The sequence below is a fragment of the Dipodomys ordii genome, unplaced genomic scaffold, assembly GCF_000151885.1.
Source record: "Dipodomys ordii isolate 6190 unplaced genomic scaffold, Dord_2.0 Scaffold4, whole genome shotgun sequence".
Taxonomy (NCBI): domain Eukaryota; kingdom Metazoa; phylum Chordata; class Mammalia; order Rodentia; family Heteromyidae; genus Dipodomys; species Dipodomys ordii.
The window spans coordinates 35,566,527-35,594,487 of NW_012267220.1; the positions used below are offsets into that span (position 1 = coordinate 35,566,527).

A 27,961-nucleotide genomic window follows, 5' to 3' on the forward strand; every position below is an offset into this window, starting at 1 on the left:
CATTCAACTCTTGACTTAATCAAAAGCAAGGCCCAGCTCCACCCACTCATGAAACTGCTCTGAATTTTAATTGAACAGTAGGAAAGTAGAGTATTTCTAATTACTAATATATATATTTATATACACACACATTTTTAAATCACCCAAAAGTACAGGCAAATAACATAAAGTATTGACTTTATAGTTAAACATCAGAGAGAATTTCTTCAGAAGGTGTTAAATGCTTGGATTACTAATTGTGAATTATTAATTATGTCAGGATTACTCATTGGGTACTACATTGACATGTTGAATTTCAGACAACAGAATCTCCCACTGGTAACTCCTGATGTCTAATTGCTGCCTGCAGACTAGATGTCCAGAGGGATTGCCATTGAAGGTCCTTGAAATGTGACAGATTATGAAGAATTGGGCTTTGGTGGAAGAAATTAACATTCATTTAAAAAAAACTAGTTCCTCAGCATTGGACAACAGGAGTAAAACTGTCTAGGAGGACTAGTTTATTTACATTGCTTCATAAGTATAACAGTTCTGAAGACTACCTTCCAGCATTTGGGAGAAAATTCAAGGATGGGTTTGCCTTTGAAACTCTCCTTGGACAAGGACACTCATGTCAACCTCCCCTCTGCAGCGATGGGAAAAAGGTAGAAAGTGGAGAGTGAAGGGGTCAGGAAGGCAGGCTGTTCTGAATCTCCTCGATCTTCAGGCAATGACATGTAAAGGAATCAATCCCTTCACAGAAAGGCAAAGCACATGAACCTGTGCTGTAGGGGTTGCTTGTGCTGTGGGTTCCAGGGCAGCTGAGCTCTCCTAGGGAAAAAGGATCTGCTAGGGAAACCCACCTGCTGCTGACACCAGATTTGTTAAAGGAGTTTCATGTGGAAGAGAGACCTTTATCTTGGTTCACCTTTCAGATTCTCAGTGTAGACTTATTAATCAAAAAAGTTAGTAGGTCTGTAGCTGGTGGCTCACATCTGTAATCCTAGCTACTTAGGAGGCTGAGATCTGCAGATCTTGGTTCAAAGCCAAACAGGGCAGGAAAGTTCATGAGATTCTTATCTCCAAGTAGTAGAGCTTAATAAAGTGGCAGAGCTCTAGCCTTGAGCAAAAGAGCTCAGGGACAGTGCTCAAGCCCCAAGTTCAAGTCCCACAACCAACAAACAAAAAAAGTAGGATTTGTCATGTTGTTCCCATTGTTGTTATTTTTAAAAGATGCAACAGATAAAATTAGGATATGAACCTCTTTTCCTCATTCACAATACATCCTTACTATTCGTTGTTTCCTTTTTTCTTTTTTAACTGTGTTTTGAACACTATCTTCTTAGCCTCAATTCTTTCATGCTTATAACATTGCTCTTCTTCACACAAAAGCAGATATGTGCCCCTCCTCCCCAATCTTGAAGACCTTACATTGGGCTGATCCAGACTGCCCCTCGTTAATGAATTCATATTGAAGAATCTAGTGGTAAAAGTGAGGGCAGAGAAAGCAACATCTCCCTTCTGTGTACTCACTATTGCATACTGGGCTTTTGGTTTTGTTCCTACCCCATCACTTTCAGAATTGGTCTTAAATGTGTGTGTGTGTGTGTGTGTGTGTGTGTGTTTCTATCTAAAGCAGACAGAGAAATTACTCTGGGACTGAAAGCAAGATGACTTACCAATAGTTAGAATTTTCTACTTCCAAAGGCATAGAACCAAGGAACCATAAGCAATTTATATCAACACTCAGAAAGATGCACAATTTAAGACACATTCTCTCCTCTCTCTCTCTCTCTCTCTCTCTCTCTCATTCACTTTTTTCCACGATCCCTTTTGTTTAACCTGTTCCCCAAATTGGCAACTTTTCTTTTGTGGAGCCTGCGACTGTGGGTGCAATGTTTTTTGCGCACCTTTTGCAGTGACAGCTGTTCCATGTTACAGATCTTTAAAGCCTTCCTAATCTAAATGGTCCGGGTGTACCTGGACATAGTTATGCTGGGGTCTGGAGCATGGCTGTGAGGGGGAGGGGGTGAGGATGCTGCGAACAAAGCCAACTGCATTACAAGGTCTGCTAAGGGCAGGAATAGTGTAACAGTGCATATGAAACAGAGGAGGTCCAGGGTCTCTGCTCTCCCCAGTGCTCACCCAGCCCACAGCTCCCTCCCCAACCTTCCCATGAGCATCACTTAAAGACCGACTGAAAAGTGGGGCACTCATGATTTTTCATCTTCTTCATGAAGTTTTTAAACTCCTTGTTTTTCTTGTCCCACTTGTGAATGGCTGTCAGCAGGTACTGGCTCTTCACTTTGCGGCCCATGATGAGGAAGTGGTGGCTGAGGTTGTCCAGCTGGTGGCAGGGGCAGTCGGCTCCATTTTTCAGGTACAGCACCAGCTTTTTCAGCTCCTTTTTCTTGATGGGCCCCAGCTTCAGGGGTTTCTTCTTTTTGGGGACAATCTTCTTGTCACCATTTTCTTTCTTCACTTCTTTTATTTTCATCCTCAGTGCTAGGGATGGTGGGAGAACAGAGAGAAAGGGGAAGGAAGAGAAAGCATTTAGAACACTTCGCCTGAAACAGTAACCTGGACTCATGGCCACAGTGGAGGAGAAGGAAAGAAACTAAAACAAGCAGGAGAGACAGCAGCCCTGAAAATAAACCCTCCACCCTAAAGATCTCAGCACAGAGCCAGTGGCTCACACCTGTAATCTAGCTATGTTGAAACGAACATAGGCAGGAACGTCCATGAGACTCTTAGCTCCAATTAACCACCCAAAATTTGGAAGTGAAGGTATGGCTCAAGTAATAGAGTGCTATCCTTGAGAGAGAGAGAAAAAAAAAGATTAAGGCCAGGTGCTGGTGGCTCACACCTGTAATCCTAGCTACTCAGGAGGCTGAGATCTGAGGATCCCGGTTCAAAGCCAGCCCGGGCAGGAAAGTCTGTGAGACTCTTATCTCCAATAAAACCACTAGAAAACCGGAAGTGGCATTATGGGTCAAGTGGTAGAGTGCTTGTCTTGAGCTGAAGAGCGCAGGGACAGTGCCCAAGCCCAGACTTCAAGCCCCATGACACATCAAAAAAAAAAAAAATGATTAGGGACTTGCTTAGGCTCTGAGTTCAAGCCACAGTATTAGCCCCCTAAAATAAAGAAAGAAAAAGTCTTCATTGCTGCCTGGTACCCACATCACCACCCTAGTTTTGTGGGATCTAAAAGCATCTCTGGAATTGTCATAGTGTATCATGAGGTTCTTAAAATTTCAAAACCAAATCATATTTTTCTTTCATGAAATTCAGTGATTTGGAATCTCATACAATGCTTTGACAGAAGGGTTTCATATAATCCAATTTAATCCATATAATCTAATGCTACAGATCTCAGCATTCCAAGGGGGGAACTTAGCCTGATTTTTTTTTATAAGAGAAAGTTAGTGGTTTAGGTTTTTAATATCCAAAATTCCTTGAAAGTTGAGTCCTGTTAACAAGGCAGCAGGAATGGATGCGCACACACAGCAAGGGCGATTTAGAGTAAACAGCAAACTGTCATGCTTGGGTGCATTCAACCTTGACATCTCCAGCCTCTGAATCTCCACATGGGTAGAACCAGAGTCTCAAGGGGAGCTAGACAGCAGACACTGCTCATGTTCTGTTACCATGAGCCCTGCTCACAAAGACTTCATAATAGCTCAGAACAGGTCATGGGGAAACCCTAGTTGCTACATCTAGGTAATTATCTCTTCAAACCTTGTACCGTGCAAGGTTGTTTCTATTCTCAGCATAATTGGCAGCAAAAAGAGAAAACCACTATTCCTCTCAACTCTGCCTCCTCTTTTCTTTGTCTCTATAAGCTCTCTTTCCCTCTTTCTCTCTTTCTCTCTCTCTCTCTCATACACAATTGCTCTCTCTGTGTGCTTCTGTGATCAGTGGGGCCTCACCATATTCTAGGCAGGCATTCTGTCACTGAATCACAGTCCCAGCCCTTAACATTGTTTTGATCCCTGTGGATCAGGTCTTTCACTGCTGGCCACATGGTTGATAAAGACACTCAATGAGCTACACGTGTACTAAATGAGAACACTTAAGGAATTGAGTTGGCTTGCCTCAAATCATTAATGCTTAAGCCATGTGCATTTTCTATCACTGTAACATTCTAGAGATAAATCAACTGACAAAGAGAAACTATCTACTTTGGCCCATAGTTTTGTAGGTTCCAGTACATGCATAATTGCCCCTATTGCTTTGGGTCTCTGGTAAGACAGCATATCACAGCGGAATAAGGTGCTCACTTCCTGGGAAGTAAAAAGAGAGAGTGAAGAAAAGCTGGAGTCCCCAACATTCCCTTCAAGGGCACACACCCAATGACCAAGCTTGCTCCCACTAGGCACTCCCTCCGGAAGGTTCCACTACTTCCCAACAGTGCCACAGGCTGGAGGCCAAGTCTTCAAAACATGGGCCTTTGCACAGGCAATTATCCAGCTATGTCTGACTATGCATTTTCAAACACCATGCTGTCTTTGCTGCCTCTAGGCTCCAAAGTTCCTTATAATGAACCTAAAACTTACAATACTCATTACACGGACCACAAACAAAAAGGGAAGAAAAACAGGCCCTATTCCCAGCTTCACCCGTATTTTAAAATGATTGTTTTCATGAAGTCAAAGTTCCTCTAACCAAATAAGAACACTGTTTGCAAAGGTCTTGTTATTTAACATTCAACTGATTAGAAAACCACACTCTTGTCCAACCCACCAGTAAAGAGTGCAAAAAGTTCTAGTAACAAATCTTTAATAAATGTGTCCCACTGTTTTCTTTTTCTGATGAAAGAACTTCCAAATCTTGGAACATATGTAACTCAAGCTCTACATAATACTCCAGGCCTGAAAAAGGCCTCATCCAGTGGGGCTGAAAGGTCAGAACTGGACACTAAGAAGCAGAGGCCCTAACTGAGGATTAATACTGACCTCTAGGCTGCACCAAGCTTCTAGCACACATGGAAGTAAGTTGAGTACAATTTTCCAGTAAGTTTGTTGGGTTTTTTTTTTTCAAACTCTTTTCCCACCTTAAGCTAGCCATTGCTCAGTGTTTCTGATTTTGCTTCTCCCTCACCCCCATGGTGAAGAACAATCAGGAGCTAGCAGGCAAGAGAGTATAGTGCCTACAAAGCACAGACCACCCCTTACTGGCCTCACTCCAGACAAGCCCAAACAGGCCCGTACCTGCTTCCACCTCCATTGTTGACTTGTGATCCTTGAACCTAGTGGTTCACTTGAGAAAAGACTGCCTGTTGCAGTGTGTGGCCTGATGAAAGACAAAAGTTCTCAGTAGGATTGAGTGAGGAGCCATCAAATAGAGACTTAGTACCCAGACCAAGGTAGGGTCAGGACCCACCTTCCCTGCAGAACTGAGCCAGCACAAGTGGGAGAAAACACTTGCTAACTTTGGATTTCAAGTGTTCCTCTTTGTTCCTGTATTTTCAAGGTTTGGTCCCAGAGTGGCTCTATTAGATGTGGTAGGTCATTTAGGGAGAAGGATCCGTTGGGATGTGCCTGTGAAGGAGATTATAAGACCCAAGGCCTCTTTTTCTTTTTCTGGTTTCCTGGCTATGCAATGAGCAGTTTTGCTGCAGCATGTATTTCTATCATGAGGTGTTGCCTCACCCAAAGACATGGACCAACTAATCATGTTCTAGAATCTCCCTACAGTGAGCCAGAAGAAACCTGGCTCTTAATAAGTCTTGAGTATTTGTTATAGTACCAGAAAGCTAACATACCACTCATCAAAGATGAGATGAAGATGCAGATTATTATAGGGCCACAAGGGAAAGAACAATTCCACTCCTTTCACAGGACACAAAAAGTATCCCTAGGTTGTTAGATCAGTCCCAAGCCAGTCCCTAAATTAAGGCTTTGAACCAAGCATTGCTCTTGGAGTAATAAAGCACAACATCAGGAGGATCTAATGCATGTACCAACTGATAACGTAATACCCTCTTTTCTACAGAGATGTGTGCCACCGTTTACTGAGTACCTACCACATGCCAGGCTCTCAAGATAAACACAGGGTAGATGTTCATTCTACTATGACTCTTGCCTCACTACTCACACCAACCAAATTGAGTGGTCAGCATAATTACTTGATTACAATCAAAAGAAGAACCAAGACTAAGCAATGGTAACACAAGGCCACAGTTTGTGAGAGACACGGTCAGTCCTAGAACCTATGCTTAAATGCATAGATCACACTCTCTCTACCATCCATGACTCAGTTTAAAAAGATACTGCTTCAGTGGAAACAATTTCACTCTTTTGATTGTGTTGCTTTTAATCACAACTCAAATCAAAAATTAACGTTCCCTTTGCCATGACCGTGTAAAGGAATTTAGTTTACATAGGTGGGGACGGGTGAGGGGAGTGGGAAATCAGATGATGGAAATGTGTTATGCATTAGAAGTTTTCCTTCTTGCCATTTGGCTCACTTTCTTTCTGGAGGTGGGGAGAGTGGGGACGAACGCACATGTGGTCAGAAATTGCTAACATCTTTCCATCTTTCAAGAGTTTACTTTAGGAGTGCAGATTACCAACAATGTTTGCATAGGCAATTACCTGTCCAAGGTTGATTTTGCCATGCCTTGTGGGTATATGTGCAACCCCCCACTATGCCATATCCAGGGCTGTTGGGTGATGGCCTAGAGCAGCCAAGGACTGACCACCACTGTTTCTCCCAATCATGCAAATATGCCAGGACCCCGGGGATTTCATCCTTGGCTGAGTTTCCAATGCAAAAATGAGTAGCTGTCAAGGAAGAGAAGACTGAGGATGGGGAGCAGCACTGGTACATCCGGACAGAGGTGCTGGGCTCTGTGTGACCTCAAACTCTGGTTTTGGATGCCTGGAGTGTTCATTTTCTTCCAGTAAGGAAGGCACAGTGTGACTGCTGGGCAGCAGAGCTGCCATCCAGAGATCCAGCAATGATACTGGGAAACCAACTCCAGCACTGCTTTCTACCCAGCTTCTCCCTCCCTTCCTAGAGTTCCCTGCTTGCTCTGATGGAGAGCACTCTATCTTAACTAGATCTTAGGCCCTTCATCTCTTCTACCTGTAACAACCCAGCCAGCCCAGAACTAAAACAAAACAAAATACCTTTTCCTTTTGTATTAGTCACACTTTAACATCTCCTTCCTCCTTCCCCCGCCAAAGTAGAATGTTCTCCCAATTCATGACTTACTGCCAGCAAGAATTCAGAAATTCAAAAACTTTGAAAACCCAAAACTTGAGGCTGCAATAGGAGACTGTCTGGGTGTTCCTCAGCGATCTCAAAACAAATAATCCCTTACATTCAAGTAGACCACTAAATCTGCATTCCACCTTCAGTCACTCAGATCAGTGTGTGTGTGTGTGTGTGTGTGTGTGTGTGTGTGTGTGTGTGTGTGTGTGTGTGTGTGTGTGTAAGTATACTAATACTGGCGTTTGAACTCAGGGTCTGAGTGCTGTTTTAGCATTTTTGCTCAAGGCTAGCACTCTACCACTTGAGCTCCACTTCAGCTTTTTGATAGTTAATTGGAGATAAGATTTTGCACAGGTTTTCCTGCCCAGACTGACTTCAAACCACTATCCTTAGATCCCAGCCTTCTGAGTAGCTAGGATTTCAGGTGTGAGCCCTTGGTGCCCAGCTTCAAATTAATTTTTTTGCTCACACTTATACTTCCTTGACAGCCTCCCCAAGAAGCTTGGCCATATTTCTGAGGCTGCAATGAGAATCAGATAGTCATTCTACCCATCTCTTCCAGAACCATCTCTTCCTCCTAACTTTCCTGTTTCTACTACCTCCCCATTCCTCCAATGACTAAATACAGGGCTTGGATATAAGACAGCCATTGGCCAATGACCAACCATTTAAACAACTAATAATTGCTGCAGGAATCTAAGAGGGATAGGTTGGGGAAAGTAGGAATAAGGCTAAGTTAGGAATCAAATTTGTAACTTACTTGATTAGCTAATACTTGCAACACAGGGTAAAGTACAAAGAAAAAAGAAAAAGGAGGACCCAGGAAATACTTCCTGGAGTGAAAGGAAGAGAGTTGTAAAAGTTACCAAAGGCCAAGCAGTTCAGTGTTATGAACACAAGAATAAGGGAATCAAATATATGGCCTGTCCCCCAAGCCCAAATTCCAGAGAGTTTGAGAATGAGTTTGAAGCTGGGATCTCTTAGTGACTGGCAGGTCACTGGTGACCTGTAGGCTCTGAAGCAGGAAGCGCAAATTCCAGAAAGCAAAGAACAGTAAGAAATAGAAATGAAAATGTGCCCTGCACACAGACTCCAAACTCCTGAATGTCTGCTGAGAGTTACCATTTCTGGCCAAACACATACCATCATTCCCGATATGTCCTTAAATCAATGTAAAATCACGACTTTAAAAAGTTACATGCAAGAAAATTATAATGGAAGAAAAAGAGCAAATCATCAACATTCTGTATAACAAAAAGCACATGGAATGGGGAGGAGCCAGTGTTGACAGAGAGAAGAGGCACTTACAGGAAGAAGTTCCAGTAAGAGGCCAGCTGTCCACCCACACTGCAGGACCCAGAGATTCTCATGGTCTGGGCCCACATGGTCCTGGGCACTATTACAGAGCTTGTATTAAGTGTGGGAGTTGTTGTAAAATCTAAACAGGGAACTCATACCCACCCACTCATCTGGGCTGTAAAGCCAAATGATTGCTCGCACCAACTCCAGCAAGGGGCAAGTAGTTTATTTTATACACAAGTTTTCAGCAGACACACAAGAAGAAAGCAGTAAGATGCTACACAGTCACCAAAGGGTTAAACAAAATTCTGCATAGTAAAGAGTGAGACCAGCAGATCTCAGAAGACTGAATCTAGGTCCTCCAGTCAGTGGATAAGATAGTTTCTCTCTAAAGAAACTAGTATCCCAAAAGAAAAGAAAAATCTTTTACCTCCTAAAATATCACAGGCCCTGAATATAAGCAAGAAGCTTCCAATTCCATTCCTTGCTCTTAAATTCAAATGCACAGCCAAATACTGGCAGGCAGTTAAGTTAATATTAGTTACTCAAGAGTCTGAGATCTGAGGATCATGGTTCAAAGCCAGCCCAGGCAGAAAAGTCAACAAGACTCTTATCTCCAATAAAGCATCAAAAAAGACAGAAGTGGATCTCAAGTGGTACAGTACTAGCCTTGAGCAGAAAAGCTCAGGGACAGTACCCAGGCACTGAGTTCAAGCCCCACAACCAGCACTTACAACAACAACAATAATAATGAAGAAACAGATTTCAAGGGCAATGCAAGAAGCATAAGAAAACTTTTCAAAATGGCAATGTTAGACAAGTTATTGTGTTCATAAAACAAGAACAGAAAGATTCTAAAGCAAAAGTTCACAGACCAGAAAAGTACACTTGACTATTTGAAATATAAGAGGAGAAATTAAGAATTCAAAACAAATGTGTTCAAATCTGGTTAGAGAAATTTCCTGAGATGCCAAAGGGGATGCCAAACTCTTCTCAATCTAGAGTTTCCAGATCTGAATAAATGGAGTTATAAAAACACAGAATAAAGAAAATGAATGGGAGAAAACAACAAAGAACTTATTTTTTAAAGTTTTCTTCTTATGTTATTAAGTAAGTTAAATAGTGCCTGGCTCCATGAGAAATGACATTGAGAAACATGAAGTAGGATAAAAAAGACTTTTGAAATCTTCTAGAGAACAGAGAATATATGTCTAAGACAAAGGATTGGGCATTAGAGCAGTACTGGGTTTATTAACAACAGCACTTTATTAGATTAAGATAAAGAATGAGTGCCTTTAAATGGGTCCAAGTGTGGTGGTACAGTCCTATAATCTTAGCTACTGGGAGGCCTAGGTAGGAGGATCACCCACCCAAGGCTGGTCCCCAGCAAAATGCAAGCAAAACAAAAAAGTGTGAGACCTCATTCATAAAACAATGAAAGAGGTAGGGGGTATAGCTCAAGTAGTAGAGCATTTGGCTTAACAAACACAAGAGGTTCTGAGTTCTAGCCCCAGACAGAAGAGGAAGGAAATAAGAATTCCCAATGGGATTCTGAATGGAACCTATTTATCAGCATGTAACATGTGGAGAGCACAGTAGACATCTCCAGACATTAAAGAGTTAAAAAAAATAGATATCTTGCATTAGGCGTCTTTTAAAAATGCAGAAAGAAGGCATGGAGTTCGGAGAAACAAAAGAAGGCTGAGAATGGTTTCTTGGGAACAACAGCACCACAACTTGAGACTCAGTGGTCCAGCAAGAGGAAAAGGGCTCTAGAAGTGACCCCACCCCCTATGCAACTGAGACTGAGCTCAGAACATCAGCATTGGAACTGTAGGTGAAATGAGCCAAGAACAGATGAAGGATGTGAAAGGGGGAAACACCAGCTCAAACACTCCATTGCTCAGAGCACTCCCTGTGTCAATGGAGTGATACACTATGGAAATGACACACCATGTGTCATCTACATAATATCAAGAAATTAAAATGCAATTAATTAACTGAGCAAACCCTGGGACTTTGCTATATTAGGAAGTTTAATATAAAGGAGTTATCTTTAACTTCAATAACAGAAACTCCAATAAATAATATTTTAACATGAAAATGAAGAAATCAAAATATATGTACATGTTCTGGATTTGCTCCAGTTTGCTAAATATCACAAAAAGTAGCTAAAGTAGTTGAAAATGGTTGCTCCTCATTCACAGGACCTTGAAGTGAAGGGGTGTCCAAGAGGGGAGTGAAGTGCAGGTTTTATTGAAAGTCTTTTATTCCTATTTGGCTCTTAAAACTGTATTTAATGTGAAGAGGGGGAAAGCCCTTAAATTTTAAAAAAAGCTTATAGTCTAGTAAAGAATATACAATCTAGATGAATCACAAAATGTGGGATCATAAAACAGCTTCCAATTACAGGCCCTCATTTGAAGGAACTTAGCTTTAGTTGGAGATATTTAGAGATTTTGCTTCAGTATTTTGTTTTTGTCAGGGTACCAGTGGCTCATGCCTATAAGCATAGCTACTCAGGAGGCTGAGATTCAGAGAATCACCATTTGAAGCCAGCTGAAACAGAAGTCTGCAAGACTCTATCTCCAACAGAATGAGCAAAAGACAGGGATGCAGAGATGGAGGCATGGCTCAAGTGGCAGAGTGGCAGAAGAGCAAGCAAGACAAGCAATCAGATGATTCTGCATTCAAGCCCCAATACAAAATTCCTGCTTTTCAAATATGTTTTGGGAGGGTAAAGAAGAGGTTGCCTACAGATTTAGTCTGTGGCCAGCCATGATTTTACAGGTTAAAGCCATTTGTTCCTTCACGTAGAATGCAGTTTATTCACTCTGACTTAGGAGTATTAACCATGTTCAAATGAAACATGAGAGTAACTCATGAAACATGAGCATGGCCTGGGGACCATACACATAGATACTGTCTCTTCCTATAGACAACAACAAAAAGTCAAGCAGAGCAGACATGACTGTATACCTGATTCTTGGGAGATTTGCTTCCCAAATTCCCAAGTAGATTGAGAATTGGCTATCTCTTTATGAAATAGCCAGAGTCTACTGGCCCTTTGCTTGAGAAAATGTCATGCCTGGGCCCCCTGGGTTTCTGCCCTAATCATGGTGTCTCCAGGTCAAAAGTGGTCTCATAAGAATATTTCATGAGTCATGAAGGCAGAAGAACCCATTTTGCTGCCTTTTCCACCGAGTTCACAAATCTCTTGGGTGGGCGTCCCCAAGGGCCAGGGCAGAAAGCATAGTTCTCAGTGAGTGTACAAATAAACCTTGGCTCTGAGAAACTGCAGCCTCCTTCCAGTGCCCAGCAGAGGGTCTTGGCCCCATGGAGAGCCGGCTTTGTGGTACTAGGGCCTCAATGAATCCTACGGACAAAGGCTTCCCAATGGCAGCTTAGCAGAACCCTCTGTTCCCAGCAGGAGCCAGTGTTTGGCATCACTGATTCATTTAGCAAAGAAAGGCGCTGGCACTTGGTCACAGTAACTCAGACTCTCTCCCCTGACCACAAACCACAGACTGCATATTTACATGTATGCTGACTACAGGACATGCATTACCAAAAAATGCAAAAAGAAAAAAAAAAAAGATTGAAGGCAGCTTTCCTTCTGCCCTCCTACCTATAAAAGACAGCACATGTTTAAAAAAATGCTGTCAAGTGAAATAATTTGAGGCAAATTATTTCACTAAAGTTGTCCTGTTTCTTGGATTCCAGACACCATAGGGAGATGGTCAGGCAGGAGGACAAATTTTGCATCTCTTTCTTTCTCCTCCCTCCTCCCCTTTTTCTCCCTCCCCTTCCCTTCCTCCTTCCTCCTTCTGTCCTGCCCTCCCCCTCCTACTCTCTACCCCTTCCCACTGTCTCTCTCACCAGTCCCCAGAATGCCACTGCCTAATTGCTTGACTTCACAGAGTTTGTCAAATCCCCACTGATTTAGCTAATGGTGTAGAATGAAAATCCCCCTTGAAGAGACGAATACTGCCTGGTAGGCTTTATTCCAGCAGGAAAGCCTGTGTATTGATGGCTCTCACAGCTAGCACTTGGGCCTCAGAATAGGGAGAATGAAAAGCTTGGGTCCTTTTTCTTCCCTTTCCCAGAGTGTACCTCATCTACCTCCACCCATCAATGGCAGTGGAGGCAGAGAAGAGGAGACTGGCTTAAATAAAGTCAATCAATAGGATTGACTGGATCTTGGCTCCAAGTCTAGGCAAACCTGCCAAGGCAAACATCTGTTCCTAACATGGGGTCCCCAGTTATCCATCCCTCTCCATTCTACCTCCTGGTGTTCCCCCAAATGGCAACTTGGAACATGTCATGATCTCTTAGAAAGAATGGGGAGTGAGAAGTCAGATTCAGAGATGCCCTAGCTCTGATAAATATCTGAGAGCAGCAGATCAGAATTGCCAGGAAGGCATGTTAAAATGCAGATTATCCAGCACTCATGAGGTTGAGGTAAAGGGATCGAGGGTTCCATGCCAGCCTAGGCTACATAGCTAGACCCTATCTAAAAACAAACAAACAAACAAAAACCAATAACTAACAATGGCGGAAAAGAAAAGCACATTATTGAGCTGTACCCTAGAGTTTCTGATTCAGTAGTAATTGATGCAGCCTAAGAGTCTGCATTTCTGACAAGTTCTTAAGAGATATTGATGTTGCTGGACTGTGAGTAAGCCCAGCACTGAACTGCTGGTTTAAGGAGATGGGGTGAAGGGGTTTTTGATTTGGCACCCTGGCTAATCAAAGAAGTACACTTTAAGGGCTCCTCTTGGATAATGTTTAAGCTTTCTGGAGGTTACCACATACCCCAACCAACCCCAACTCCACTGAAACTCAAACTGAAGCAGCAAGATTGGCAGGGGTATGTCCAAGACCATGCTGGCTACAGAATTTGCTATAGAACTTTCTGTGCAATTAATGACCTATTCTGTGGCTGTGACACCTGCAGAGCCAGCAAACAAAGGCTGTGGCAGCAAGAGGTAGCATATTTGAGAAGAACCCAGCACCAGAATCAACAAACCTCAGCTGACACATCCCATCTGCAGCTTTCTGACAAACGGGTAAATCACTTCACTTCTCTGGGTCTCCCTATATCCATCTGTAGAATGAAGGTATAGAATAAATTTATCTTCATTTTTGTCCTAACACTGGCAATTGAAATCAAAAGCATATTTTCTTCTTTTGTCTTTGAACTTCAAAGCTGAAACCCAGGTTGCCCAAGAAAAAACACCCCAGATGACAAAGGCTGCCTTTGCCTGCTCCCACCAATGAAGGACTTTGTCTGAATTTACCCCAGCCCAACTGGGTGAGCTCAAACAGTAGCCCAAGAGTCGCACCTTGATCATGAAGTTGTCTAAACACAACTCCAGAGAAGAGGTCACACACTCCACTCCACTTCAAGCATATGCAGTGGGCCTTCATGCCATCACATTTGACAGATGGCATAAAGAGACCCAGGGCAGAGATCCACTAAAGAAACTATGACCCAGCACGGAAGAGTGGTAGCTAGAGGCACCATTCAGCTCTCTTCCTTACATGAGTTTTCCAGGCTGATTCACTTACAAGCAGACATATATACTCTTCCTACCCATCCTTCAAACCAAGCTACTTTCAATCCATCATCTCTGAAAGTTTCCAGCCAGGTAGGTCCACACTTAACCTTCATGGCCTACCCTGTCAGAACCTTGAGTCAGCTTAGCCTTGTACTGCGATTTCCCCACAAGTGTTCACACAAAGCCCCACCCATTCCTGTCTAGCTACTTAGTGCAATCCCCCACCCACCAGAAAGCTCAGGTAAGCATTTGTTGAACACCTGAATGAATAAAAAACATTTAGACAACACAGTCATTGCCCTGAAGTTCATGGCCTTGTTTGTGGGACTCAAGCTCTTTAACACAAACATGTTCTTTAGTGCTAATAACCATGGATAATAGATCCTAAACACTCACCTGCTTCCAACACTGGCCTGAGCACTTATACATACAGAAACTCTCCTTTTTCTCTAACAACTCTACAAGGAAAATACTTTAAAATATAAACCAGTTTCTAGGTGAGGAAACTTAAGCAGAAAGATTCCAATAATTTGCTCAAGTTCCAACTGGACAATGGTGGAGCTGGAATTTTACCCTAAGATCCAAGTTCACTACATATATAAATATTGAGGGTGAAATGAGCTAGATATGCAGAAGGGAAGTCTCACTTGCTGGGGTATCCTTTACAGGCATGGATCCCAAGGAGGATTACATTCATCCAGGTTTCAAAGGCCCCTTTTCCCTCCCAAGAGAGGGAAGCAGCTGTGGGGTTCCTTTTGTTAAGAAAGCTAAGGAAGAAGTCAGTGTCTCAAATCCTTCATTCTTTCCCTCCACCCCAACCCAAGACACCTTCAGAGCATTGCAGTCACAGATGAAGCTTCTGGCTTTATCTGTATAAAAGTTACTCCAAACTTCTACACTCAAATCTGCTTGCTTTGTTTGCTTTCAGTGTGTCTAGGTTTTGTGCTAGCAGAAGGAAAGCCCAGAAGACACAGACACCTTGGCAGCCTGCCTCAACTCTGGCCCTTGGCAAGAGCAGAAGTCCAGACTGAGCCAGGGCCTAGGACACAGGTCTTCCCCGAACACACACCTTCTCCATCAGACTGGAAACCTTCCAGCTCCTGACCACCAATCCAAAACTCAGATTAGTAGGAAGGCATCTGCTACTTGTCATGGGCAGTACAACACCAAGACAAGTTCACATCGTTTGCAACCAGATGGGACAGTGTTCAATGACAGCTATGTTGCCTATTTGCCATGGATGAGGGTCTGCTGTAAAAGCAGATAGACAGTAGGTCAACTCCCCTAGCCCAGGGGCTGTGTGCTGGATGGGAAGACCCTCCCACCTATGCTTGTGGAATGAAGCAGTTGTTGTTATTTTTTTTCACATGCCAACCAAGAAAGGCGCAGTACAGAGACTCAGCTCCTCCCAGCCCTGCTGTTGCCTCTCTACTGCCCCCCATCATTCTGCCCGGATCCCCCCAAATCTCTCTGGCAGTTGCGGGCACTGCACCTAGTGAGCAGCAAGACAGCAGCTGCGAAAGGGTCCTTATTTGTGTGGGGCACAGCAGTGACCCACATCCCATTCCTCTTGTCACTCTGCAACGCCAGCTTTCTCAGTCCTTTGGGGTAACTGTGGGTGCCTCTGCAGCTCTGATTTCCTCTCTCCTCAGGTGTATAGATTGCATAGATCTCATTGGCTCTGGGTTTCGTTTGGCCCCATTTACTTGTAATGTTAGACATTAGATCACCCTCCTGGCCCAACAACTGAACAGAAGGGCCACCATCTCTGTTTAGAACAGCCCCCTGCCTCAAAGTAGCTACCAGAAGCCAGGCCTACCAACTTGTGACATGACATCCACCAAGGGAAGGTCCCCAGATCCCTTCCCAGGCTCACACACCAGAACTGACTTACCCAAGCTGCCAGTGAATGTTTCCACCTCCCACAAAGGCTGCCTCTGGGATCCCTGGTGTGATCAGGTACTGAGTACTATTATTCAGTCCTTTCCAAATCCTCATTAACACGGCACTACTACCTTCTTCCCCCTAAAGCCAGCATGATGGGAATGCAATTTTCCAAAAGACACCAGTAGGGAAGTAACAAAGCCAGTATGTAATTTAAAGTTCATGGCTCTATACTCTCTAGAAGACTGAGTGCTGTCCTTTATAAAGTCACCCGTGCCACAGCAAGCACTGGTGGCTCACTCCTATAATCTTAGCTACTCAGGAGAATGAGAGCTGAAGTATCAAGATTTGAAACCAGATCAGGAAGGGAAGTCCAGGGGACTCCATCTCCAATGAACCAGTAGAAAGCTCAGCTGGCAGTAATGGAGACAGCAGCTCAGGGAGACAACATGGGAGGGGACCTCAGTGACTCCACCTCAGCCTGCAGGGAGTGTAGTAGCTTCTTATTTTATGTCAGCACAATGATCCAGTCTCCCTTACCCCAGAGGCTGTACTGAGCCCTTGGAGAGCAGTTGGTTAGTGCGATCTAATATAGGCCAGCAGACTGACATGGTTTGGGCACCAAAGTGTCATAATTTCTACCCCCAAGCTGCAAAGCTAGGACCATTTGGCAGAAGCCTGGTGTTCAATCTAGGAAGGAAGCACAGAGTGAGTCACTGAATAATCTCTGTTTGTCTTCCCTGAGGTCACAAGGCCACTTGTCAAATAACCAGGGAATTTATCCCCTGCCTCGGTCTCCCTCTTCTTCCCACCTCATGGCTCATGCTGGCTGGTCTTCTAGAATGGAGTCTAGGGTGAGATTTTCCTTGAAGAAAAGATACTGCTTTATGGCCAGTGAGTGTGTTTAAAATTATGCTTTTTGTCTTCTGGTATGGGGGATGGAACCCAGGGCCTTTGCACATACTGAGCACATGTTCTACCACTGAGCTACACCCTCAGCCTGGTCAGTGCATTTACAGAACACTGATGCAGAGCCTTAGAGCAAAGGGACTTAAGAGGCCATATAAGCCAGGCGCTGGTGGCTCATGCCAGCAGCTGAGATCTGAGACTTGCAGTTCAAAGCCAGCCAGAGTAGAAAAGTCTGTGAGACTTTTTTTATCTCCAATTAACCAACAGAAAACCACCAGAAAGAGTGGAGTTTGGCTTAAAGTGGTAGAGTGCTAGCCTTGAGAAAAAAGAGCTCAAGGCCTTGAGTTCAAGCCCCATGACAGATCATAAAACAAGCAAGAGGTCATAAAACAAAGCCCCATTTTGCAGATGAGAAGACCTGAGACTGAGGGAGGAAATGAGGATGAGCCTTAATGCTCAGCTTCCAGCAGCTAGGTAGGCCCCAAGGTCAGGGTTAGGACCAGGGCATTGCACCCCCGTGGCCACCATTGTCCTCTGCCCCTCATTCCCTAACACACATTTTCCTCCGATTTTCCCTTCACATACACTTAGAAGACCCTCAGGGTTCAGTACCACAGGCTCTTCTTAAAGTGAGCTCTTCCCATCCCAGTGCCAGAACAAAATACCCCAGTCTCGGCTTGAAGAAGTCCAACTCTAATTCATTAACAGATAAGTCATTTCCTTATACAGTACAGTAGGAGGAAAACCAAGTTTAGAGGTCTCTTCCCCATACTTTCCACTGAATTCACAGATGGGGCCCCTCCCTCATCTGTGGATGAAGCTGAGCATAGTAGCCCAGCACTGCTTTGAGAGCTCCCTGACCTTGTCCAGGTGTATCTTGCCCTCCTGTCCTCTGGCTAACATTCCAGGTGAGGCAGAGCCCTAAGATAATCAGGCCCAGGGAGAGGGTACTATCCAGGACTCCTCCAGGTCACCTCAGAAGGTGGTGTTCTGTGCCAGAGTTTGGGAGCTGTACATCCCTCAGAGACTTTTAGACTAAGAACGTGCTGGGGGGAACAGGCAGCTTTTAAAGTACAAGCTGGGCCAGGCACCGGTGGCTCACCCTTGTAATCCTAGCTACACCGGAGTCTGGGACATGAGGATCTCACTTCAAAGCCAGCCTAGGCAAGAATGTCCATGAGACTCTTGTGTCTGATTAACCACCAAAAGCCCAGAAGTAGGGCTGTGGCTCAAGAGGTAGAGCCCTAGCCTACAGCAAAAACTGCCTCAAAACAATTCCCAGGCCTGGAGTTCAAGCCCTAGGACCAACAACACACACACACACTCACACACACACACACACACACACACACACACACACACACAAAAACCAAACTATAAGCCAGGTTTCTTGTTTTAAAGGAAGTAGAGGGCAAAAGGTACCCAGGTGCCTGGCACTATCCTGCTTCCAAAGGCCAGGAAATGGGACCAGCAGTAGGAAGGGAAAGCCTCTCAGCTGTCCTGGCTTGCCTGTTCTTGGCTCCAAATAAGGAAATCTGCCAAAAGATGCATTAAGTCTGGAAGAGAAGAAGGCTCCAGGCGGAGAGCTGTCAGTCACCTGGGAAAGCAACACAATGTATTGATTCTACTCCCTCCCCATAAAGGGCCGCCTTGGGCTGGGCCTCTCCCCACCTCCCAAGCCTCACACAGTTACACAACTATGAAAGCAAAAACTGGCTTTTTCAAAATCACCAGGAAAACTGATACCAAAGGAGGCTTGGGGAAGGAGGGCAAGGCCCTGAAGTTCTTGCTTAAAGAAAGGACATACTGGAAGAGGGGAAGGAGGCCTGCGCTTCCCTGCAGGACTCTGGGGGCTCCTTCCTGACAAGGAATTGCAGTTGCAGACAGAGCCCCCAAGATGTCTTGTCTTCATCTGCAGGGGCCTCAGCTCAGCAGCCTTTCTAGTGCTGTTTCTGCCCAACCAGGGTTCTCTTTTTTTGCTCACATGAGACCAGAAAAACACATTTATTTGGAGAAAGTTGGGGGCAAGGGGAGGGCATGTTGTCCTATTCTAGCAGCAATCTGATAAGCTAGGCACTATCTATGCTCACAAAGTTCAGCCACCAGCACAGCCACCGTTGGGGAGGCCACCACAGGGAGATATGTAGGGGGTGCACCAGGAGTCACAAGATCATCAGGGCAATGGTGGCTCCTGCCTGTAATCCTAGCTACTCTGGAGGCTGAGATCATGGTTCAAGGCTAGCCCAGGCAGGAAAATTGTGAGACTCTTATCACTAATTAGCCACCAAAAACCCAAAGTGAAGGTGTGGCTCAAGTGATAGAGCAACAGCTTTGAGTGAAAAGCTAAGGGACAGCACCCTAAATTCAAGCCCCAGTACTGGCACATACACAAAAGAAGTCATCATTCTGACTAGGAAAGTCATCCTTCTGACTGGGGAGGGCCATGGGGGGCTAGATTTCTTGGGGCTTCCTCCAAAGGTCAGGTCCCATGATCTTGACAGAAGGCTTTGAATACTTACTGCTAGTGGTGAGGTGAGGTGAGGTGCTGTCCTCCTGAACAAGGTGGCCCTTTCCTGTGTGGAGCAAAGTTTGCTTTCTTACACATACCATGTTCTTTTTCTTTCTTTTTTTTGGCGGTCGTGGGGCTTGAACTCTAGGCCTGGGCACTGTCCCTGAGCCTCTGCAGATCAAGGATAGCACTCTACCACTTGAGCCACAGCGCCACTTCCAGCCTTTTCTGCTTATGTGGTACTGAGGAATCGAACCCAGGGCCTCATGCATGCGAGGCAAGCACTCTACCACTGAGCCACCTTCCCAGCCCCCACATACCATGTTCTAAAGGAACTGTACAGAACAAGTCTTTCCATTACCTGAAGCCTCAGTTTCCTGTCTTTTCTCCCAAGGGAAGAGGTAGCCATCTTGAAACCCAAGGCTCATCTATGAAGAGAGGATATGGAAAAGAGAACTCTGGACCTTCTGGAGAATGTGGAGCAGTTGAGCTGACAAGCAGCGATGGTCTGGATGTGTTGGGTCTGGCAGCCGCTTCTTCTCTTACTGTACCTACAGCAAATACCTGCAGTGATCACCCCACTATAGGATGTGGTCAGGCCCTCCAGATGCTAGATGCAGAGGAACAGTGCAAGGTGTAAGGTGTAAAGTGTCAGTAAAAGTCCAGGTCACTTGCAAATATGTCACACCTGCCCAGGTCTGCTCTAGGCACTGTCCCTTTTCTAGGGGCATGTTGGCAAATAGTCTCAGCCTGGATTTTACAAGCATCCTCTCCTACCAGGTGACCTCAGACTGTATTTTAAGAATGTTGAGCCACGTGTGGTGGTCCTATTACCACATAATTCTGGAGCCTGAGGCAGGAGGATTGCAAGCTCAAGGCTACCTTGGGCTATATTATAAGACCCTGTCCAAAGGGGGGGAAACCCGATATCTGGAAAATTCTAAGCTTCTTCAAAAGAAAAACTATGACTGTAAGATGCATTCATCCTTTTCAGTGTTCTCTTTTTTAAAAATTTATTTCTTTTATTTTTATTTTTTTGTTTATGTGGTACTGAGGAATCGAACCCAGGGCCTCATACATACTAGGCAAGTACCCTACCATAAGCCATATTCCCAGCCACAATTTTCATTTTTAGGGAAAATGCCGTTTTTGTTACAAAGATGGCCATGTGGGGTGTGACATGAGCTCCTACCTGACCAGGAAGTTCCAGGATGTGGTTCTATGCAAAGCTGTAAGATGACACCTGGGACTGCTGCCACAGGAGAGTGAGCTCTATTTTATAATTTCCAGGACATGGGTGCAATGTGTGCACACCAGCTAGGTGAGCTCATTCCTATTTGATAAATGGAAAAACTGCTCTTAACTGCAGTCACATGACTGGTAAATTGTGGAACTGGAATTAAAGTGTACTTCTGACTATGATAAGGTAGTTGCTAAAAAAAAAAAGTACTTGTTCCATGCTTCAAATGACTTCCCTAAAAAGTTCCATCTCTCCACACAGGTGAACAGGTTCCTACATCCTGTCTTTGAGTTTCTGAGTAGCACAGGATGGAAAGAACCAAGAGCTCAAGATATAGTCAGGAAAGGGGGTCCCATATATTGGAAAACCTGAGGTCAAGGGCTGAGGTTAGGACACACCTTGTCCACATCATGCTGGTCTGGAGGTGTACAATGCACACACACCACAGCTCCATCTCACCTCAACTCTTCGGTGAGTGTGTCTTCCCACTCTCCTTTCCTCTGTGTCAGCCTCTCAGACACAAGCTTCTCTCTCATATCATCTGAGAAGTCAGGTATTCCTTAAGAACATAGGGAGCAGGAAGAAGCCCACAAAAATACTGTATCAATTTGGCCAAATAGTTTACACCAATAATCTTAACTACTAAGGAGACTGATTTGCAAATCATGGTTCAAAGCCAGCCCAGAAAAACAAATTAGAGAGACTCTTATCTCCAATTAACCACCAAAAAGCTAGAAGTAGAGATGTGGCTCAAGCCTTAGAGTGTCTGTGGGGTGAGGATCAGAAAGTGCAAGCCCAAGTACTGGCACTAAGAAAGCAACAGAGTAAGAGTGTTGCACAACAAAATCCTATCAGTAGAGCTGGAAGGAGCAATAGAAATGGCCTATGAGAAGGCTTCAGTTTGTTGAATTTGTTCAATCCAGCTGGCCCAAGCCACACAGCTGTTATAGCAGAGCTGGAATTAGAGCCTTAGAACATCAGAATTTGTTCTATTTTCTATCACATCATTTGTTATTTCCTAAGACAGCAATGTGCATTTGGAGGTTTTGACAGGTAGGTAAGCTGAGCTACAGAGGGATTAAGTGACTCACTTCCACGAACACAACTAGGTGGTAGACCCAGGCTCTGTACTCATCATCTGATTGTTAACTTTACATGTGCTCTGCCAACATGCTTTTTAAATTCTGGAGATTACACCACATCCTTTATGACAATTCCTTCTCACCGCTGGAATCTGCTAAGGAAGCCACTCCTGCCCAGAGAACCAGCAGTTTTAAATGGATTTGTTGTCGCAATACTAAAATCTACGCACAATAGGCATATTTGGCATTTGGATTTACAATAAACAAAGCACCAAGCCCGTAGGAGTACTCCCCAAACTCATAAAGATGGCCTTTGCTTTGCACAAAGACATCACTGCATAGTAATCTCTTACAGGCTTCTGTGAAGGCCTTCCTAAGTAGGGGGAAATTAACAATACATTCTCAAAGGACTCTCTCCATGAAGCACTGGGGTAAGAATAAGCCTAAGGACTCATGATGAAGCCTAAGCTCCTGGCAGGACCAAGCCAGCTGTAAGAGACAAATTCCTATTAGCTATTGCAAGTAGCTGGCTGGCAGGGCTATGCTACCAGGCAGATACACTGTGCCACACTCACAAACACAGAAGAGTCATGTGCACATGACCAATCTCACAAGCAATTATAAACATACATCTCTACCATATCTCATGTACATACCATATACCTACAGAGCCATAAATATATACCACATACACGCATCATCTGCAAACTTCAACCCTCATTCTTCATTATACCTACAGCCTCTCTTGCCTCCTTTCTTCAGAGAGACCCCAGACAATTCAGCTGATCCAGTCCCTCAGCCCTAACCAGTGTCATTACCAGTCGAGGCATTATGAAAGCTGGCTCTGCAAACTCTAAGTTAGCTGCTTACTTGGTCAACTAACAAGCTTAGGAGAGAAAAGACTGCACCATTTATGACAGCTCCTAATGACAACTGCTCTTGGTAATGATCAGCACTGTGGTGACAGAAGTATGACCTGATTACAGGATCTGCCTCCTGCTCAGTACACCCGCGGAGGTTTCCTGGGGTCCTGACCACAGCCCATGGCCCTCCCCCAACTGTTGGGACAGCCATGCTGACCTCATCAGGCCTGCCTTCTCAGGTGGGTGGCCTGGAGCTGGCTCAGACTCAGCCACTACTGCTCTCAGCCTCTTCAGAGACAAGATTTGTGGGCTTCCTGCTTGCCCCGCACAGGCTAATACATCTGCCCCACTGTTGCCTGAAGGCCTACCACCACTACTTCACCTCTTCCTCCTTTTATTAATTCTTCTTAAGGTATAAGTAACAGTCTTGTTACTCTGATTGCCTATAGAGCTTTTATCTTTTTGGCAGTAGTGAGCTTTGAACTCAGGGAGAGTCTCAAGCTTCCTAGACAATTGATCTACCACTTGAGCCTGGCCTCTAACCTGTTTTGTTTTTGTTATTTTGTTATTTTTATAGAGTCCTACATTTCTGCCCAGGCCAACCTGGACCAAGAGTTTTCTATCTATATTTCCCACACAGTTGGATAACTGGAATTATAGGAATAGATCACAGTATCTGGCCTTCTCTCTCTCTCTCTCTCTCTCTCTCTCTCTCTCTCTCTCTCTCCCCTCTCTCTTTCTTTTCTTTTGTACCAGGGTTTGAACACAGGTGCTCTACCACTTGTGTCATGTCTGGCAGACCATTTTTTTTTTAATTAGGCTTCATCTTTGCAGGGACTGGCCTAAGACCTCCATCCTCCAGATCTTCAGCTCACGATAGCTCAGATTAAAAGTATGAGCCATTGGCACCCAAAAGATTCACCCTTCTTTAGCATGACACCCGAGACCCTTCATGAGTAGATCTTTGCCTACTTTATCAAGCTCACTTCTAGACACTCACCACCATGGCCAAATGATCTGATCATGAAGAAACCTACCACTCTCCAAAAGCACAATGTCAGAACTCCACATCTTGACCTCTATGTCTATCGGTGGGCAGCAGGATGTGGATTTACGCTCCTAGTCATCCAGTTCACGCTGGAGGTGAGTAAAAAGCCCTACACACTCTGTCTCTGGTGCCTCTGTCCTGGCTCTGTCTGGCTGCCACTGCCAACTTGTACTCAGTTCTGTCTTCTTAAGCAGGTCACCTGAATTTTTCCTCTCTAGCCAAATTCTCTGTACTATTATGGCTCACTTGGTGTCACTTTCTAGCTCTGGACTTTTCACTGGGACACTGTAACTCGTTTCTTAGAGACAGCTCAGTTAGACCTTAGCTGCACTTCTGCCATTTTCCTCCGCCTCTTTCATCTTGACCTCTAATTGGCCCTCTGCTTAGACGATCTATCTTCTTGTGCAGATCTTTCTGCTCAACCAACTCCTGCCAATTCCTTGCAGGATGCATGTTACCTCTTTTCTGGGCCCCTTCCTAGGAAGAGCTCTCTACACAGCTAAAGCCCCAGATCTTGTCTATTACAGATACTTCACTTCTGCATTCAATATTCTGTGTACAACATGCACTAAACAGTGGTGACCCTCACCCACAATATATACAATTCAATCCACTGGTATTGAGTTTCCAGCACTAATGTGTGATGAGGTTTCTCCTGACACATTCCTTCCAAAACTGAAAAGGAGCAGTATCAGTATTGGAACCTGAGCAACAGAACAAAGGCAAAGCTCCTGGTAAACTCAAAGCTTTGCCTCAAGCTGACCCTGGAAATGGCAACAGGAGGGGGTTGCCTGACTCCTCACAAGAGCTCACCCCCACACAGAGGGGTCTCATCCTCATTTCCCAACCTTACCAGCTCCCATCTCTCAGCATGAGGAACACTGAAATGAGTGCTCCCTCCTCACCAGGCAGCTTCTGCTGGGGCTGCAAACTCCTAATACAACTTAATAAGCAACTTGTCACCAGAGAGAATCAGCCTCCAAAATCTCTCATGGGCACTATGTGTGCAGGTAGAGCTGGTGTCTGGCCAATGAAGGCTTTATTTCCCAAGCCCATGGCTAACCTTGAGGTTCAGGGCATCTGGAGAGAAGGAGAGTATAAGAACTCTACAGTGAACAGGACTCACTTGACAACTGCTCTTCTGGGCTCTAACTGTGACCCCCTCTTTCCGACCCCAAAAGAAATGACAATACTTTTATCTGCATATCTGAAATCATTTTGGTGGGTGATGATGCTGGGTTATTGGATTTTGCATAAGCAAAGGACTCTTCACTCCATAGAAGCCCAAAATCTAGCCACTGAGTCTTCACAGGAGTGTCTGGCCTCTGATTGTCAATAGAGAGAGACAGACAGACAGACAGACAGACAGACAAAGGCCTGTTTTATAACAATGCATGTTAAGAGTAAAGAATCTGTAACTGGAGAGGCTGAGTTCTAGCTGGCATTCAGAACCTTGCAGCCTCTGGGCCTCTTTGCACCCCTGCACAGCAGAACAAAAGCCCTGACTCCAGCCAGCCCACTCCCTCTGGGAAGAGGCAGCTTGGGTTGTAGATTGTAAAGACCAGAGGCTGCCTGCAAAGGCTGTTTTGCCTTAGCAGCTTGTTAAGGGCTGGCAAGTACCTGCTTGCCTGCCTGCCTTCCCTCCTGCAGCTAAGCTTCACCTGGCTGCATCTCTGACTTGGGCCAGTGGTCACAACCTTATTGGTGACTCATGCTTTACACTCCAACTGGTTCTACTTCAGAAGGTGCAGTGTTTCTGGGATTTCATCATCCTTCCAGCCAGGAATCAGAAGGACCAACCAATTCCTCAAGTTTCCAAGTTTTTGGCCAGGAATAACTAAGATAGTACCAAAATTAGCTGCTACAATTCACAAATGACAACCTGACATTTATTTCCTGAGTTAGGTATAACATTTAGGTCTGAGCTTAGGTATAATGGTAAGAGATAGCATGCTTAGGTAATAATGTCATCTTGACATTATTTGTTGGGATCTAACTCCTCCTCATGCCTTCATCTTCTGATTCCTGGAATATGCTTTGTGACTTCTCCTGCAAGGCTTACACCAGACAGGACAGACAGCTACTCACATCCTCCATAAAGTTCCCTAGAATTTCCTCAGCCCTGTAGAAGACCCCTGAGCACTAAAGCTCCATTTATGGAGCTGGGACCAAAGGAAGTGTGGAAAAGATGTGGGCAATCTGTGAATTTAGGAGCAATGCAAGGCAGGCTGGCAACACCTCTACAGGAGGTAGCAGCTGTGTGACAGCTCACTTCTAATTCAGAGGCCACAAACATGGAGACAGGGATTTCCTTCAGCCATAAGCCACTTACCAAAGCTAAATGGGTATGGGCTAAAAGATGCCAGTATGGATTATGAACTAATTTTTAGAGGGCCAAGGAAGAGAATTCCAAGAGGAAATGTCCTCTGGAAAAGACTGACAGAAGGACTGGGGATAACAAGTAAGAAAATCCCCTCTTAATTCTGCCTGAGAAGAATGAGAAACTGGTTTAGAGAGGCTGACTCTACTGCCTGAGTACTATTTTGGCATCTATTCACAACTCACAGATACCATTTGTAAACATTTCCCCTGATTTCCTCCCCTAAATAAAACAATCCTTTTATCCCCACTCCCCAAATATCTATAAGCCAGTAAACACCTATTACCTGTATACCTGTCCCTCAGAAGAGCCTCATCTCATAAATCTGCAGCCCCTTTATAGACCCAAGAGACTCATGCTTGCTAGTCTCTACCACTTCTGCCACATCTCCAGTGGCATTGTGCTGGTTAACTAAATGTGAAGTCTCACAGACTTTCTGCCCTGTCTAGCTTGGAACCTTGATCCTTAAGTCTCAATCTTCTAAGTAGCTAGGATCACAAGTCTGAATTATCAGGGCCCAGCTATCAGCATGTTTTATTCTTAAGATCCAACCATGAGACCAGAGGCTATACACAGGAGCTCAGCACCTGCCCCAGATGGCAACCTGCAAGAGATACAATGTCAGCTCTTCTCTCAGTCTTGTTCTTCTCCTGCCCAGCAAGGAGTTAGAGAGAAGGATCAGGGCAGAGTGTAAGTTCCAGGAGGTACCCAAGCCATCTCTAAACTTGCCCCTACAATAGGGACTGCAAAGCTCATGTAACCCTAGCCAGAGAATGTGCAACTTGTTACTCAGTGGTCCCTTCCTGAAAAACAAGCAGTCATTTATTGTCTTTTCCATCATCACACTCATTCTGTCCCTCTGTCCCTGCAACATGTCCCAGGCACTCACTTCTGTCTGCCCAAAGTGCCACCTGCCTCTCACAGTCTCACATAAATCTCTCAAAACCATCGGATAGCAAAGACACAAGGAAGCTCGCATTGTGGTGTGTGTGTGTGTGTGTGTGTGTGTGTGTGTGTGTGTGTGTGTGTGTGTGTTGGGGCTTGAACTCAGGGCCTGGTTGCTAGCTGTCTTTCAGCTGTTTTGCACAAGGTTGATGCTCTAGCAGTTGAGCCACAGTGCCACTTCTGGCTTTTTGGTAGTTTACTGGAATTAAGAATCTCACTTTCCTGCCCTGGCTGGCTTCAAACCACTATCCTCAGAACTTGGTCTCAGAATAGCTAGGAATAATGATGTGAGCCACCCGTGCCATTGAGGATTTTTTTGCCATTAGAATTCAAACTCAGCAGAATGCAGGTGATTTCATTCTCAGTCACTGGGCTGGCCCCACCTTCCAAATCACTCAACATGCCCAACCCCCTGCCAGTTTCATTCAACAAATGTCTATTTTCAAAGAAACCTAAGCTGGCTGCTTCTGGTTCACTTCCCTCAAACCTCATCACAGCCTGGCTGTGCTGCTGCAGAGACGCTCTGGAGGCCCTGCCCCCTCAACAAGGAAGCCCCAGATACCAGCACTAAGTGGTACTCAGCCACAGGAAGGCCCACGCAGCAGGAACAGCTCCCGCAGATGTGGACCGTGCCAGTCTGCCCAGGCAGCCACATTGGGAATGACAGCTCTAGTGACAGACAGTGCCTCTTATACAGCAAAGCTGTAGTTCAAATATTTATTGTATGTGTCTGGCTTTCACACGGAATTTGCAACCTGTCAGTCATTAGTGTTTACCTTGGTAGAAATTCACGGGGAATCTTAGTCTGAACAGGCCCAGAGTTTATTTTACTGCCAGATAAACAACTTTCTTTGATAAATCATCCGTGTGACAGTGTTCCTGAAAGACTAAACAAAGATTTCAAGCACAAATCCATAGGCCTTTGAGAAGCCTTCCAAAGCTAATGCATGTTTAATTGGCTGCTCGAGCAGGCTGGGGCAGGGCAAGGGCCTGACATTTCTTTAGCCATTTGTTCTCCTTGAAAAAAAAAAAAAAAGGGCGGGG

The 27,961-nt window shown here is 44.8% G+C and overlaps 1 protein-coding gene across 1 annotated transcript in view; it reads right to left on the minus strand.

Moving 5' to 3' along the window:
• Positions 1-1,140: 1,140 nt before the first annotated feature.
• Positions 1,141-27,961, minus strand: part of Sfrp1 (secreted frizzled-related protein 1) — a 42,866-nt gene continuing 16,045 nt past the window's right edge. The window contains exon 3 of the mRNA XM_013024743.1: positions 1,141-2,484. Coding sequence (XP_012880197.1) covers positions 2,162-2,484 — 323 coding nt within the window. The 3' untranslated portion in view covers positions 1,141-2,161. The remainder of the gene's footprint in view (positions 2,485-27,961) is intronic.